This window comes from Polypterus senegalus, chromosome 12, assembly GCF_016835505.1.
Source record: "Polypterus senegalus isolate Bchr_013 chromosome 12, ASM1683550v1, whole genome shotgun sequence".
Classification (NCBI taxonomy): Eukaryota; Metazoa; Chordata; class Cladistia; order Polypteriformes; family Polypteridae; genus Polypterus; species Polypterus senegalus.
The window spans coordinates 154,841,337-154,858,671 of record NC_053165.1 but is presented as its reverse complement, the minus strand read 5'-3'; the positions used below and the strand labels follow the sequence as shown (position 1 = coordinate 154,858,671).

Here is a 17,335-nt window from a genome sequence, read left to right as displayed (position 1 = left end):
CTGATCGGCTCACTCTGACTGTGAGGCTACGACCATCTCAGTACTCAGACTGATAGAATGAACCAGTACGCCCCCTACTGATCTGCAGAACAATTGCGAGTTCGTTCACAAAGTGCAGACAAGAGACTCGCAGCACATTCAACCACAGCATTAATAAAGTAACAGCGTGAGGTCGAGCTTTTAGTCACAGGACCCCTAAACTGTGGACTGGTCTGCCTGCACCTATAAGAGATGCCCCTTCGACTTCAGTTTAGCACACCCTGACTAGAGCTGCTGATTAACTGTGCAGACTGCACTCTATTATTAGACATTAAAACATAAGCAATATGATATTTAGTATTTGTTCCCAACCCTCACCTATTCTGCTTTTCTTCTCGGTACTCACATGTGGCACTTGGTGCCACTGCCCACCTGCCAAGTTGATTGCCTGTCTAAGGTAAAGTCATCTCTGATGGAGGGGCACTGGAATAGATGGGTCTTTTGGGAACCAAAAGTGGCTCCCCTATGGCATCGCTCTGGCACCCTAATTTTTAAGAGTGTACTTGAAAGGCGCCACTGAGGATATGAAATGGAAGATTGCTTTCCGTCTTTCTGTCCTGCAGCTGCCCACTGGCCTTAGGGGTCACTTCTGACAAATCAGTATGAAGAAAGGGAGGAGACTTACTGTAAATGATGAGGTTTAGTGGTTTATCACACTGCTTAGGATCTGCCCTGAAGTTTATATAGCACTTGGGCTCTGCGTCCCACACGGTCAGACTGCTCACGGTCCACACGGCCGAGTTGCTGCCCTCTTGTCTCGTAGCTCCGACTGAGGCCTCCCAGCCCGTGGCTCTGATGTCTGTACGTTTCGTGCGGCAGGTCACATTCACCGGGTCTCCATACTTCACTATGACATCTGCAGGAGAGAATTCTACATCACAGGTCTGTGCCACACCTGAAACAAGAAGACATTGGGGTGAAGTGCATTGAAGCTTGTTGGCTGGCCAGACACACACACTTTTTAGTCTTCACAGTGTGGCCTGTTGTGGGGGGCTAACAGACACACAACTTTACACACACAAGTCTCAGATTCAAGTCAAGCCTCCTTTATTAAACAAAATACAAAAGTAAATCAAAAAGTAAAAAGTATGTGGTAACCACAACGTAAAAAAAGCTGACACAATGTAACACGTTCCCAATGGCTTATGGGTAGTGTCACACACATGCGAATAGGAAACAGTTTACAGGCTCAAATAAATACATTTGCCTGACATACCAAGGGCTGGTGCTGCCTTCTGACTCATACTCCCTTTTCTCTGCAGACCAGCAGAAGATCCCACACACTAACCACCCTTCTGGTCCACAGGGGTTTGACAACACTTCCCTCTTTTGGTCACCCACAACCCACCTTTCGATGACATCACTTCCTCTTTCGGTTATCCAGAAGCCACCTTTCTATGACATCACTTCCTCTTCTGGTCAACACAACCCACCTTCCAATTACATCACTTCCTCCTTTGGTAATCCAGAACCCACCTTCCAATGACATCACTTCCTCTTTCAGTCATCCACAACCCGCCTTCCAATGACATCACTTCCTCTTTCGGTCATTCAGAACCCACCTTCCAATGACATCACTTCCTCTTCTGGTCAACACAACCCGCCTTCCAATTAAATCACTTCCTCTTTTGGTCACCCACAACCCACCTTTCGATGACATCACTTCCTCTTTCGGTTATCCAGAAGCCACCTTTCTATGACATCACTTCCTCTTCTGGTCAACACAACCCACCTTCCAATTACATCACTTCCTCCTTTGGTCATCCAGAACCCACCTTTCTATGACATCACTTCCTCCTTTGGTCATCCAGAACCCACCTTTCTATGAGATCACTTCCTCTTCTGGTTTCCAGACCTTTCTGTGGTTTCCTTGTCTCTTTTCATGACAATTTGACCGTGTGTATAATTTTATGGGTCTTCGATTGAATAAAAAAGGCAACATATGAGCTGTAAAATGCACATTAGGCATTGACCTTCAAAAAACATACATTTTGGTCAATGTCTGCTTTAGCTTTTATGCTGTTGACTTTACATTGGGGTAATTTATGGTTTATTTAAAAAAAAAATTAAAGTAATCAGTAACGTTCACAAAGAAGGTAAAGGCCATCATTAAATTCATAAGCCCTATTTTTTACATTGCTGCCAGTTTTACACATATTTTTGCACCCATTTCAGACTTTTGTTGTGATTTGAGAGATTTTTTTGGGATTTTTACAAAAAGAGGGACATTTCTGGAAAAGGGAACGCTTGTAAACAAATTGTGTGACAAGGTGAATTTTTCCACAGTCGTTCTAATAGCTTTGCTGTTTTCACTTTGGAGATGTTATCGGCATTGTGAGGGAGCGTCAGTTACGGCACTACAGCCACGTGGCCGAGGGTGATCAGCTCACAGGACCCTCATTGTTGAGGACCAGGCCAAGGGGAGACCCACGGCAGATAGACGGGTGGGACAGGACTGCGTGTCTGCCTGGGGGGGATTTGACATGTGGTGATGTGTCCCAGTGCCTGCTCCCCACCCTGACCTGACCTGACCTGACGTGAAGCCTCAAAGTCCAAAAGTCAAACGAATGTCAAGCTGACTTCACCGCACTCTCCCTTGTTTTCTTGATATCAGAGATCCCAAGTGTCATAATAAAAATATTAGGGTCGTTATTTGTCAGTCATTTACTCCTATGTAGTCATGAGATGGAGTGCTGTGTTAGGAAGTACTGATGGGTTATTACCGAACAAATAATGTCATAGTAAACCTAACAAAAAGGTGAATAAGGTTTCTTTTAAATTGACACATACTGTATGATTTATTCTGTTAAGGTGTTTATCGCGCACTGATTTAAGATTGAAACTGACAACAAATGTATTTTGTGAGAAAGATCCAGAAACATCCTTTCATCTTTTTTTGGGAATTTTCTAAAATGTTCTGGGCGGATTTACAAAACTTGCTGAAATGACTTACTCTGTTAATCTTGTATTAAACTTGAACGACAGGGTTATCTCTCTATGTTTCAAAAGAAAGGACGTTAATCTCAAGACAGCATCTCTGATAAATCGGTTAATAATTCTTGGACGACATCATATTCATAAAATCAAATGTTCTAAAGGAAAACCACACGGTGACATTTTAAAGATGGAGCTGAATCAGTACCTCCAGTCAACGGGGCGATTCAAAAAGATTCATCCGACTTCAAAATGATTGACATCACTTGTAAATCATTGCAGAACAATGCAGTAAAGTGTAATGGGTTTAGGTGGGCATAAAGTTTATTATGTGATTTAACAAGAGCTCAATACGACCTCCTGCGGCTGTACGGCCAACATCAACACGACTGTCAAATTCATCCCACACTCGCTGTACTCGCGGCTCGTTCAGTGCGATTTCGGAGATCATCCAGCGCTGTTGGGATTGGTGGCACAAACAGAATCCTTAACGTGAAAAAAAGTCACAAGGCGTGAGATCTGGTGATCTTGGGCATAACCATAGAATTACTAGACGGCGCATGACCAGCAGCATCGTACGTCAACGTCGCCGCCATATTGCGAGTGGCACTGCTGTGGAGTGAAGTAATGAATAACGTGCTGCTTGGGATTGTACAAACCGCTGTACGCTCCAAACCAGATCCGGGGGTTTACATTTCACAGGTAAGGCTGAACAATTGTTTTGGTTATATTTGGCCATTAGAAAATCCCGTTTTATAATCTTAGCACTCAAGGTCACCTTACAATAAAATTAAACATTAGTAAAATAAAAGCAAGAGAATGATAAATCAAAAAGCAATAATTAGCAAACAAACAAAGATAACTGGCAGTAACAGTGCAAAATTCACAATTGGTATGCCAGTTTGAAAAGATAAGTTTTAAAATGTGTTATTGAATCGAGCTGACGGATATGAGAGGGAAGAGAATCCAAGAGTTGAGGAGCACCAGGAGAGACGCTCGAGCTCTCATAGCACTGAGTCTGACGTGCGGTACAGAAAGTCGAGCTGCAGATGAGGATCTGAGTGAGCGAGAGGAGTGCCAGTCTGGAGGAGATCAGTGAGGTGTGGAGAGCTTTAAATGTTCAGAGCGGTGTTTAGTATCGTATTCAGTAGTGAACAGTGAAGTTGAGAGAGAATCGGTGTGATATGTTCAGTGGATTTAGAACAGCAGGTTATCATCCTGTCAGCTGAATTTTGAAGAAGTTGATGGATACGTTTTGTGGGATGACAGATAGAACAGCATTACAGTAATCTGTACGTGAGGTGACTCGGGCATTAACCGATACTTCAGGACTGTGGTGCGTAAGAACAGGACGGAGTCTAGAAATGAGATGGAAGAAGGCAGTCCTAGAAATGTTACTTATATGGAAGGAATAATTTAATATATTATTATTATTAGTATTAGTATTATTATTTAATAATTGCCATTATTAGTGTTTAAATGGATACAAATAATTGCATGTAAACTATTCGCCAAAATCTGTTGTATGTAAACGATGCCTTTTTAAACGTTATTGTTTTTTCATCAGAAAACCCGATTTCCACGTCTACCAGTATAGGGAGGACGCGCTGACGTATCGTGTCTACTGGGCAACACAGTGAATGCGGCGTTTACCTATAAATGTCTATGATCTTCGGGGCCCAGAAACGGAGCGCCAAATCATGGGCTCCTTTACGGCCAGTCCAGCGATGAGGGAGTTCGTTGTTGAGAAAGGGAGCCATCGTCCGGTGACACTCAGAAACTCTTTCAATTGGTATGCGATTGGTTCCAAGGCTCTTCACGGTTGTAAAAATATGACGCTTTGAAATGTAGATGAATCTTTTCTAATCACCCCGAATAAACGACTGCAAAAACATCAAAGTTATAAGAACACTGGATTTTGGGAACGCACTGAAAATTAAAGTTGACATAACAATATAACATGCCTCTGTATAAATGTTTTATGTATGTATTATGTACGTATTGCACTCCAAGTGAATGACATGTTTTACTTTTAATTGTATTTTGTAATATCTTTAAGTAATAAAAGTTATGAAAAACAAAACAAAAAAAACTTTACTGCTTTAGGCTTCAGTGTAATAACAGAATTGTCCACCAGGTGGAGACGCGCACTGCCAAACACTGGCGTTAGCGGCCACCTCCTTTGTTTATCACCATTTGGGTCCCGTTTGTGTCCGCACTCTTCGTGCCGCTTAATAATGAAACACAATAAGCCCCTTTTTATTAAGAAGAACTGAGAATTCTCTCTAAAAGCAAAAAAGTGGTAGCGTGGCTGCTTTGCAGTAAGGAGATTGTGGGTTCGCTTCCCGGGTCCTCCCTGCGTGGAAAGCACTTTGAATAGTGAGAAAAGCGCTATATACATTATGTTTATAATTAAAAGGAATACAAAAACGACACAAACCGTTACTACTGAATGAGCACTCAGTAAAACCCGTTAATCAAAAACACACTATTACGATCAATTCCTTCTGTAATTCACGTTTGTGAAAGTGGCCAGCTGGTGCATTGAAATGTGGGGTCAAGTTCCACGTTAAACTCCGCCCATTTATACGTACGACGGGCTTTGGGTCTCACATCCTCAGTGCGACTTTCGAGGAAATATTACAGTGAGTAATGTGTCGTGATTGAGGTTTAAATGTATTTGAACTTGAACAAGAGGAATTCTTTTTACTTAATCACAAGTGGTGATCTTTTAGCAGCATGTGTAGTTACTATATCCTAAGGGTCTGCTGGAGCCAATCCCAGTCAGCAGGGCGCAAGGCAGGAAACAAACCCCGGGCAGGGCGCCAGTTAGAATCGCCTAACCTGCATTGTCTGTGGGAAGAAACCGGAGTACCCGCACACCAAGCACACACTAAGGACAATTTAGGATCACCAATACACATAACCTGCATGTCTTTGGACTGTGGGAGGAAACCACGTAGACACGGGGAAAACATGTAAACGCCACGCAGGGAGGACCCGAGAAGCGAACCTGGTTCTCCGAAATGCGAGGCAGCAGCGCTACCCACTGCACCACCGTGCCGGTCTGAGTAATGCATAGCAATACAGAATAAAGAAACGTGTAACTGTACCTTGTAGTGTAATAAATAAGACCCCACAGAGTAAGAGAAGATTTGCATCTCAAGAGTACATTTGTACTGCGTACACTTCGGGGAGTTAAACTAGCATCAGAGTAATTTTTATTTAACATTCTGAGAGTTCGATAATGTCAGTGTGCCAAAGTATTGGGAAAGTATTGGAATCCTCCAAAAAATCCATTTCGAGATTTTAATGAATCTCGACGTTTTAGACCTCCCCGATTCCGAAAATAAAATTTTTGGAATTCGGTCTGTGTGTGTGTGTGTGTGTGTGTGTGTGTGTATATAAACACGATAACTTGAGTTAGCTTCACTTAGGTCTACCAAATTTTGCATACACGTATTAAGGTATAAAACGAACATTTCTATCAACATGTGGGCTATTCCCGGTAACCAGATGTTGTACTTTACCTTTTATTCATGCAGCTGCAGAGTCCGATTTATTCGACTTTACTTTTATAATAATTGTTCGATATATTATTAATTTGATTTGCTGTTGATGGTTCTTTAATGCATGGAAACATCATATAAAATGATATTATCATTGTCTTGCGGTTTACTTCTCAAATATCCATCCCCATATTGACCACTGCCGATTTTTTCCCACCGGTTGCTGTAGCGTAGTGTTGAGAGTCTAACGCAAAAATAGAATAAAATCAGCAGTGGAAATATAACACTTCACAAAGAAGGCGCGTGTTTAACACCCTGCATGGCAGAACTAAAGGTATCTGAAACGGTGTTGCATTTAACTCTTGATGAGTCATTTAACACCAACACATTTAATGTACAGGAAACATATACTGTACTAAACATTAAAGAGTTCAGTGTTTTTCTCTCTCAAAGTACAAACAATCACAGTCATGTGCAAAGAACCCGATCCGACATGAAATGATGTTTTGTCAAACAAGAGGAACCACGTAACCCCGAAAAGAACCGGAGTGCTGTGTCCGTGAGGCGGCACTGCTAAAGTAGAACATTGAGACATAAAAAAACGAAAAATTATCGCATCAATAAATGATTCTGGGTATTTCATAGACAAAAAAAACGCAGAATGTTCAATTTCTCGTCATCACGACTTCTCGTGAAGCGCCCGTTTTCACTACTTGACTGTCCGCTTTCTCATCTCTCATTCTGCGGATGCGCTACTGGCACCCTGGGTGGCAATGACATTACCCGGCTCATCTTGTTTTTGCAGGAGTTTCATGTCTGCAACCAGATCTCCCCCTTCACCCCGAACTCAAAACTCAAACTCAACTCAAAACCTCCTCGGCTCATTATTCATTGTAATTTTCTTAAAATTTGTGAAGGGTAAACGGCTCGCTACTTGCTATGAGCCTATGATATGAACGCTGTCTAAAACTGTTGCCAAACTCAATCTGTAAACTGTTGTTTAGACACAACTCAAAATTTGACGACATGCTTAGAAATAAAACTGTAGTAAATGCATAATACATAATCTAAAGTAAGTATTAGTATCGAAGAATTTAAATACTAGTCAGTCAGTTATTTTCCAATTCGCTATATCCTAAAACGGGGTCACAGGGGTCTGCTGGAGCAATCCCAGCCAGCACAGGGCGCGAGGCAGGAACAAATCCCGAGAAGGGCGCCAGCCCACCGCAGGACACACACACACACACACACACACACACACCAAGGACAATTTAGGATCACCAATGCACCTAACCGGCATGCCTTTGGACTGTGGGAGGAAACCCACGCAGACACGGGGAGAACATACAAACTCCACACAGGGAGAACCCGGGAAGCAAACCCGGGTGTCCTTACTGCGAGGCAGCAGCGCAACCACTGCGCCACCATTTTTAAATAATACATATATGATGAAATAAATTGCAATAAAGTATATGCGCTCGGAAATGTCGCGTTATCGAAACAGAAATCGGCAAAAGGCAGTTTTGACCAAATCTTTGGCAGCAACGTTGTGTACTGACAACTAAAACAACTTGGTGGTGTAATACGGTGTATTATATATGACTATAGAAATCGCAGTACCGGACAGATAATGTTTAGTAGTTTAGAAATTTAATTTTAATGTCAAACAGTAGTGAATTACATTTTTTTCGTGAAACTGCCGGCCCATGACCAGACCAGAGTCCGCGGCCCATGGGGCATTGCCCAAATGCCCTAATGGCCAGTACGCCCCTGACCCCGAACTTCCCTTTTTTGGGTGGACTGGACCCCAGTCTTATTTATTTGCACAGCCGCCCAATTCACGCGTCCGCCTGACTTTGCATTTTGCTCCCTTCCCCAAAGCCTGACTGTTAATTTTCGTAATGTCCAGCAGTGCGCTGATTACTCAACAGTTTAAACGTATAACGGAATACACAACAGACAGGGGCGGACAGGGGCCGATTTTCGGGGCCGAGTGTCTCTTACCTGTCGAGAGGAGGAAGAGGGCGAATCCGACCACTGCATTGAGCAACCCGACTGACCACATCGCTGCAAACTGTCGCCGAAGGAGAGACGAGAAAAACTGTCCTTTTGGGGAATTAAACAAACACGGCAATGCTGGAAGTCAAGTCAATCGCGGTGATTGGCTACAAAGCGAAAACGAAACTGTGCTTCACTCCGGCCGCTTCGTCCCTCCCTCCCGTCCTTACCCCGTGTTTCCCCAAGAGCGCATGTCAGTCCGGCGGCTCGTTTATTTCCAGCAACTCACCAATGGGCTCCAGCTGCAGACCTCCAGAGCTCCACTCCATTGAGGGGGTTGTCCCTTTTACATTATGCATTACACTTCACGATTACACTGTGTTTAAGATTAGGATGGGAAGATGGGATTATGAGCCTCAAGTCGCGTAAACCAAATGACTATCAATCAATCAATCAACATTTATTTATATAGCACATATTCATACAAAAAAATGTAGCTCAAAGTGCTTTACATGATGAAGAAAGAGAAAAAAAAGACAAAAGTAAGAATTAGAATAAGAGAACACTAATTAATATCGAATAAAAGGTAAGGTCTGATGGCCAGGGAGGACAGAAAAAACAAAACAAAAAAAAAAAACTCCAGATGGCCGGAGAAAAAATAAAATCTGCTGGGGTTCCAGGCCATGAGACCACCCAGCCCCCTCTAGGCATTCAACCAAACGTTAATGATCAGTCTTCATGGAAGGACTTGATCATGACGGTCACCTGGACTTGTGGCCTTTAATCCATCAAAGTAGGGACATCACGGTGCTTTGATGAGGTTGTGGTGGCGCAGATCGCCACCCCAGAAAATCGTAAAAAGAACAGAAGAGAGAGTAGGGGTCAGGGGTCATATAGATATGAAAGGCACTATATAACAGGTAGAGAGACAGTGTGATGGACATCTAGGTCCCATGCCCGGCCGGGATGCCCCTGCTGCATATGTTCCGGGGGAGCAAACATGGACAGCTCAATATCTCCCCCCGGACGCTTGGTGGCAGCCTCTTGGACCAACGATGATTTCCCAGCCTGCCTGGCTCTATGGGAGATGGAGTCTTCCACAGCCTGGGTGGGAGCTGGGGTGGCCGCTAGGGGGTGCTGCATGGTCTCAGCAGCCCGGCTGGACGAGTCTTCAGCCCCACCCGGAAGGGCAATTAGGACCAGGTGGTCAAGCACCTGGAACGCTTCCAGGTGGGATATAAAAGGGGCCAGCCACCACCACTCAGGGGCCAGAGTCGGGAGGAGGAGGACTAAGCTTGAGGAGGAGTGGTGGTAAACGAGAGAGTGTTTTGGTGTTGTTGAATTGTGTTTTTGGGACTGTGTATTACCTGTGGGCCACAGGGAAGACGTGTGCCCATGGGGGAAGAAAAATAAAAAGCCTGTGAATTTTGTACGTGCCTCTGCATCAGTCTGTGCTGGGTTGGGCAATTATTAGCGCTTTATTACACTGGCGTAGTCGGCAGGATGCCGGTCCGTCTAATTGGACCGGAACCTGCATTAAAAACTGTGGGAAGACCCAACATAGCAGAGCTAGGCACGTGTTTGAGGCAGCTGCATGGAGAGCGCGCTCCCAAAGCAGCCGCAGGCAGCACGCAGAGCACAGCGCGGGGAGAGCGCACTCAAAGCGTGCACACGCAGCAGGGGCGTCCTGGCCGGGCATGGGACCCAGCCACCCATCACAACAGACAGATTAGTGGCGGCTCTGAGGCTAAGGATCTGTGCTGGTATCCAGAACGTTGCTGGTTCAAATCCCCATTACTGCTAAAATGGATCCTACTCTGCTGGGCCCTTGAGTAAGTCCCTTAACCTGCAATTTTTCCAGGGGTGCTCCCTGCACAATGGCTGACCCTGTGCTCTGCCCCCCAAGGTGTTTGTGAAAACTAAGAAATATAAGAAATTGTATAAGGTGAGATAAAGAAAAAAAATCTATACATATGAAAGGCTTTATATAATGGATAGACTTAGCAAAACGTGTAGGTGCAGCATTAAGTATTTTTTGCATCACATTATTATCTTTGGTAGCTATTTTTGGTCAAAAATGGTATTTGACCTGTATATATAGTGGTAGTGTAAGGTATGACACTGGATTCTAATAAATGTTGGGGCACAAACCTGGTTGTCCCACTTAATTGTGGATGCAATACAGAAAAAGGGGTGTGTTTAGCTGAGCATTGGTGTCAGCGGTAGGATTCCTAATTTAGCAGTTTGAGACCACTTCAGTATTAAATGCTGCTAATGGGACTTTAGTGGAAGTCACTGAGATGTCAAACACAACATATCAAATACACATTGAGGGCTCACTCACTACCCACTGTCAGGGATGCCAGGGCGACGACCCGGCCGGGGCGCCTTGAGGGACCGGAAGAGGGCGTGCGCCCATCTTGGATCACGTGGGGGCCGCCACCCTGGTTGCTTTGGGGGCCACGGGTTGAAGGCTTGGAAGACCAACCCTGTAGGGGCCCGTGGTCACCACCAGGGGGCCCCCGATGCCTTGGGAGCCCTGGACCGCAGCACTTCTGCCACACCAGGAAGTGCCTGGGGGAAGAGAAGCAGGGACACCCGGAGTGCTTCCGGGAGTACAGCCGGCACTTCCGCCACATTGGGGCGCATCGGCGGGTGATTGCTGGGAAGCACCTGGAGCACATCCGGGTGTGGATAAAAGGGGCCGCCTCCCTTCATTCGAGGCTGGAGTCGGGTGGAAGCAGGACGAAGCAGAAGAAGAGAGGGTGGAGGCGGCCCGAAGAAGAAGGCATTGTGTGGCCAGGACTGAGCACTGAGTTTTGTAAATAGACATTGTAAATAAACGTGTGGTGGTGGAAAAACAACATGTCTGCCTGTCTGTGCCCGGGTAACGTTCACACCATGTAGACTTTAGAAAGCTCAAGTCAGGGCACTCGCCTCAGGCTTTGGCTAAGAGGGGCTCAAAGACTTCAGGATGTGTCAGTTGAGCCCAAGTTCTTTCTTTCCGTTCCTTAAAACTGAGTCATGTGAAGACAATAATAGACTCACATCACAGGAAATTCTTAGAACTACACATGGGGTGATAATGCGGCTTCTGACGGGACTACCCACAGTAGATTTTCATTTGCACCAGCACTTGTGATGTTAATTTCTTGTCCCGTAGCACTTGTTTCAATGTCCTCCCCAGGCTGATGTTTACTCAGTTCATGTTCATCTCTTTTTTAAGCTGCTTTGGACAAAAGTACCTGCTAAGTGAGGGAATGTAAAATGTCATCCGTTTAAGGGTTGTGGCAGGCTGGAACTGTCAGGGAAGTTGGCATCTTAAATAAAGAAGAGTTGAGATCACTGTTATAAATGTCTCCAAGGAAGACGTCCTTTATTATAACAAGCTCATATGAACCTGTCAATTCACCATAACAAGACAGAAGAAAATAACAAAGCAATGATCCAAAATAAGTTAGGCTCATTTGCAGAACAGTTAAGAAACACTTCAGTTTGCACCAGTCGGCATACAGATAAATGGTATCATCTTTAACACACTTATCTCTTTGCATAACTAAAGGTCTCAAAATAGTAAAACAGAATAAACGCTCATGAACTGAATTTCTTTTATATACAATACCACATATATGATTTTATCTCTATAGAGTAATGTGCTGAACGGTGCAGAATGTCTTAATATCAGAGTCAGACAGAGGCAGAAGCAGTCCATAAAGTCCTCCATTTTGTTCTTCTAGAACAAGTTACTAATTAAAGTTTTTAAAATGGTTTTTAAAATCAGCATGAGAGTCACCTGATTCATCCTGAACCTCAGATTTGAAAAGAGACATCATTACAGTTTTATCATAAAACCACACAATGACATTCTCTATTGTTCTGTCTTCAAAGTAACCCAACATTTTACCGTTTGTTTGTTTTTGGACGCCAGCGTAACCGCCGTCTGTGCCACCTTCAGAGTCACCACTGCCCAGCTATGTCTTTACACTTTTTTCCTTCTCCCTGTTTGGAGTTTGCATGTTCTCTCCGTGTCTGCGTGGGTTTCCTCAGGGTGCTCCGGTTTCCTCCCACAGTCCAAAGACATGCAGGTTAGGAGCACTGGCGATTCTAAATTGTCCTTGGTGTATGGGTGTATGTGTGTACCCTGGGGTGGACTGGCACTCTGCCCAGTGTTCATTTCCTGCCTTGTGCCCTGTGTTGGCTTGGATTGGCTCCAGCTGACCCCCGTGACCCTGTAGTTAGGATATAGTGGGTTGGATAATGGATGGGGGCGGCACGGTGGCACAGTGGATAGCGCTGCTGCCTCGCAGTTAGGAGGCCTGGGTTTGCTTCCCGGGTCCTCCCTGTGTGGAGTTGGCATATTCTCCCTGTGTCTGAGTGGGTTTCCTCCTGGTACTCCGGTTTCCTCCCACAGTCCAAAGATATGCAGGTTAGGTGCATTAGCGATCCTAAATTTTCCCTAGTGTGTGCTTGGTGTGTGTGTGTGTGCGCGCCCTGCGGTGGGCTGGCGCCCTGCCCAGGGTTTGTTTCCTGCCTTGTGCCCTATATTGGCTGGGATTGGCTCCAGCTGACCGCCGTGACCCTGTGGTTAGGATATAGTGGGTTGGATAATGGATGGATGGATTTGTTTGAAAAAAAATAGTAATTTACAGTTGACACTTTGGTTTAAGTCAGCCATCAATACTGAAACACCTCATTTTTAGGGGTATTCTGGGATTCAAGGATGAAGCAGCCTAATTTTTACTTAAATATAACAATTACCATTTATGGCATGTAGTGAGAAGTCAAGCAAAATGACAGTTTTTATTGGCTAACTAAAAAGATGCAAAGGCAACTCAGGCTCCTTCTTCAGGAAGGGTGTTGCAAAGATGACATCTTCATAATCTGGACTGCCAGTGAGAAGGACCTCCTCCATTTTCATAATGAATGCAATTCTTTCCACCCCAACATAAAGCTAAAGCTGAATTACTCAAAAACAGAAGTCAGCTTCCTTGACACCACCGTTCAACTGAAAGACAACACCCTTGTAACTTCTGTTTTTCACAAACCAACAGAAAGACGGACTTACCCAAGAAGTGAGAGTTTCCACCCTAAGTATATCAGGCGCTCCATTATTTTCAGCCAAGCAATACGGTACAATCTTATTTGCTCAGACCCGACAGACCGGGATAAACAACTGCAGGAGCTCAGACGAGATTTCATCAGACAAGGTTATACCCCCAAAACAACAGACACTCAAATAAGAGGAGCTACTGCCATACCCAGAGACAACCTCCTGGAATATAAAAACAAAGATAACAAGAACCGCATCCCCCTTGTTGTCACCTACAACCCACATCTTGAAACACTTTGAAAAATTATAAAAGAACTTCAGCCAACGCTAAACAATGACCAAACACTGAAAAATGGATTTCCTGAACCACCTCCCCTCCTGGCATACAGACAACCACCAAACCTGCAGTAATTGTCCGAAGCTCCCTAAGAACCAACAGAAAATGGCACATCTCCCTGCCTACAGAAAAGGTGTAAAACGTGTGCTCACATTTATAATACAGACTGTATAGTTATACCCTGTGGTGGGCTGGCGCCATTCCCGGGGTTTGTTTCCTACCTTGCACCCTGTGTTGGCTGGGATTGGCTCCAGCAGACCCCCGTGATCCTGTAGTTAGGATATGGAGGGTTGGATAATGGATGGATGGATGGATAATTATACCAAACTGCTGACTAGAACATTGCATAAAGGAATCATTTTCCAGCAGATCATTTAATGTGGTCCACCTAATTCTCTGCATGAAATGTCCTGACACTGTACTCTGTGTGGGAGAAACTGGACTAACACTCCGCCAGAGAATGAATTTCCACAGGGTCCACATTAAACGTGGCAACACAGATGTTCCTGTAGCAGCCCACTTCAACAGCCATGGACACTGTAAGAGGAACTTTAAAGTCACAGGGCTAATGGGCAACTTCAGAACACAGCATGAGAGAAAAGAAGGGAAGTTAAGCTCATGCTAAAATTTAACATATTACAATACAGTTTGAATAGAGACATGGGTCTTATGGCCAGATAAGAGGATGGTTTGCATCTCTCAGATTAACACAGACATCCTGACTACAGATCCACATTGTATGAAAAAACCCATCAGCAGTTTCAAAAGACTTTGTTGGACAAGTCATCTTATCCAAAGATCTTGACCATACATTGTTCTCCTCTCTTGCTAAATGAATCTTAGCCTGAAGAGGTCTATTAATTTTTTTACATTTAAGACGTCTCACTTAAAGGTTTCCCAATGTTGTTTCTTGTCCTAGTGTGTATATAAACACAGGGAACTCCAGTTTCTGTATTACATCTCGCCTGAAGAAGGGGCCTGAGTTGCCCCGAAAGCTTGCATATTGTAATCTTTTTATTTAGCCAATAAAAGGGGTCATTTTGCTTGACTTCTCACTACATTCATAATGAATAACATGGTACAACACCCTAGTACTACAATTATGGCATCAAACAGTTCTCCTTATGGTGAAGAGATGAAAGTGAGTGAACAATTCATCCAAACCAGTAGGACAACAAAAAAGAAAAGCAGGATGCTTAGGTCACCTACACCCCCATTCTGGTACCTTGTATCAGATCCTTTAACCTGGAATGACAAAAATGGAAGTCTCTTCTATGTCCAAAAAATGAGAGGAAGGCTCACACACTGCTCAAGGTGGAGGAGAGCCACACAAACAGAGGCCACACGACTAGATCAGACTGTGCCCACCTTCTCCTGGCTCGACTGTGGGGCACAGCAGTACACGTCTTCACAATTCGATTTATGAGTGCCCCCCCCCAAACACAAGTTGAAATGCTGATAATGGCCAGCAGCCAACAGTGACTGAAGACCTCTTAAAATTAACAATAAGGCGACCGGTCGGCTAAAAGCCCACCTCTTTATTTTGACCAAGAATACAGCAATGGTCTCCCTGTCCCTCTTTTTTTAGGTTGTTCTTCAACCTTCCTGTTTTGGAGAGGATAACTGGACTTGGGGACTGCAACACGGACCCACCGCTTTCGTTTAAACAGTTTGAGAATTTAGCACAATTAAGTCAGACTACTGAGTATAGAAGAGTTGCTGAGGCGGAGGAGGAATTTCGACTGCTGGTGTCCGAGTTGACGCCTGTCTTGTCACTGCAAGTCTCTTTATGACAGCTCACCATTTTGCATGGATTGCTTCTGTTCTGGAGCTAAGGGGATTTCTTCCAGTCCACCATTTGGAATCACAGTCCCGTTTGGGCACACCTTGTAGCTGCCCCTCTTCTGTTTCCTTTTATATATGCAGCAGACAACACCAACAACAATTAAGAATATTAGAAGAATGGCACCTACGATGACCCAGATGAACCAAGAGCCTGTCAAAAAAAAGTGAGCAGAACATCTTATTAGAAATTCATAAACTTTGGATACATTTCTTTACATAATTTCATCTATGATTTAATTGGGGACAAAGTAGTCTTTATGGGCATGGGCGTTTTTATTTATTTATTTATTTATTTATAAAGCACTTTAAAAACAACATCAAGGCTGACCAAAGTGCTGTACAATAAAAAAAAGAAAACCCAACATATCAGACACACAAAACAAAAAGGTGAATGAAACAGAAACACATAAACACATAAGAACTGAAGAGATTCATAATAAAAATTATACAGATAGCCAACATATTACACTGGCTTAAAAGCCAGAGAGTAAAAGTGTGTTTTTAAATAAGATTTAAAGACAGCTGGCGAAGGAGCCTGCCTAACGTGCAACGGCAAATCGTTCCAGAGTTTTGGGGCTGCAACTGAAAAAGCTCGATCACCTCGGAGTTTGCATCGTGCCTTGGGATTTGCATTGTAATAATAATAATAATGCATGTTATTTTTACTGCGGTGCCCTGGTGCCCTGCCCGGGGTTTGTTTCCTGCCTTGCACCCTGTGTTGGCTAGGTTTGGCTCCATCAGACCCCCATGACCCTGTAGTTAGGATATAGCGGGTTGGATTATACATGGATGGATGTCATCCCTGATGGAGGATCGCAGGAATCATGGGAAAGAGGGGTCCTTTCATCGGATTAGCGCTATTTCAGCTGTGATGAGGCAGCAGTGCTACCATTGCGTCACCATGCCGCCCATTAGCAATAGCTTGCAAATGACAAAAGAGACCAGCATTTCTCCATTTACCATTTACACCTATGTGTATCTAAAATGGGCGGCACAGTGGCGTGGTGGTAGCGCTGCTGCCTCGCAGTTAGGAGACCTGGGTTTGCTTCCCGGGTCCTCCCTGCGTGGAGTTTGCTTGTTCTCCCCGTGTCTGCGTGGGTTTCCTCCCACAGTCCAAAGACATGCAGGTTAGGTGCATTGGCGATCCTAAATTGTCCCTAGTGCGGGGGTGTGCACGTTGCCTGGGGTTTGTTTCCTGTTTTACGCCCTGTGTTGGCTGGGATTGGCTCCAGCTGACCCCCGTGACTCTGTAGTTAGGATATAGCGGGTTGGAAAATGGATGGATGTAAAGGCTCAGCTCTGTTAATCTTTCTTCATAATTCACCCCCTGTAGCCCTGAATCAGCCTCGTCGTTCTTCTCTGTACTTTTTCTAGCACTGCTAGGTCCTTTATGTAGCCTGGAGACCAAATCTGGACACAGGACTCCAGATGAGGCCTCACCAGCGTGTTATAAAGCTTGAGCTCCTTGGACTTGTACTCCACACATCAGGGTGCTACATAACCAAACATTCTGTTAGTCTTCTTAATGGCTTCTGAACCTGTTTGGCAGTTGATAGTGTTGAGTCCACTATGACTAATAAATCCTTCTCATTAAGGTCTACTTTCAAGTTGCAGAATACATTT

At 44.4% G+C, this 17,335-nt stretch overlaps 1 protein-coding gene across 1 annotated transcript in view; it reads right to left on the bottom strand.

Moving 5' to 3' along the window:
- Positions 1-15,388: 15,388 nt before the first annotated feature.
- LOC120539968 (intercellular adhesion molecule 1-like) overlaps positions 15,389-17,335 on the bottom strand; it is a 115,496-nt gene continuing 113,549 nt past the window's right edge. Inside the window, exon 15 of the mRNA XM_039770375.1 lies at positions 15,389-15,863. Within this exon, the coding sequence (XP_039626309.1) occupies positions 15,655-15,863 (209 nt within the window). The 3' untranslated portion in view covers positions 15,389-15,654. The remainder of the gene's footprint in view (positions 15,864-17,335) is intronic.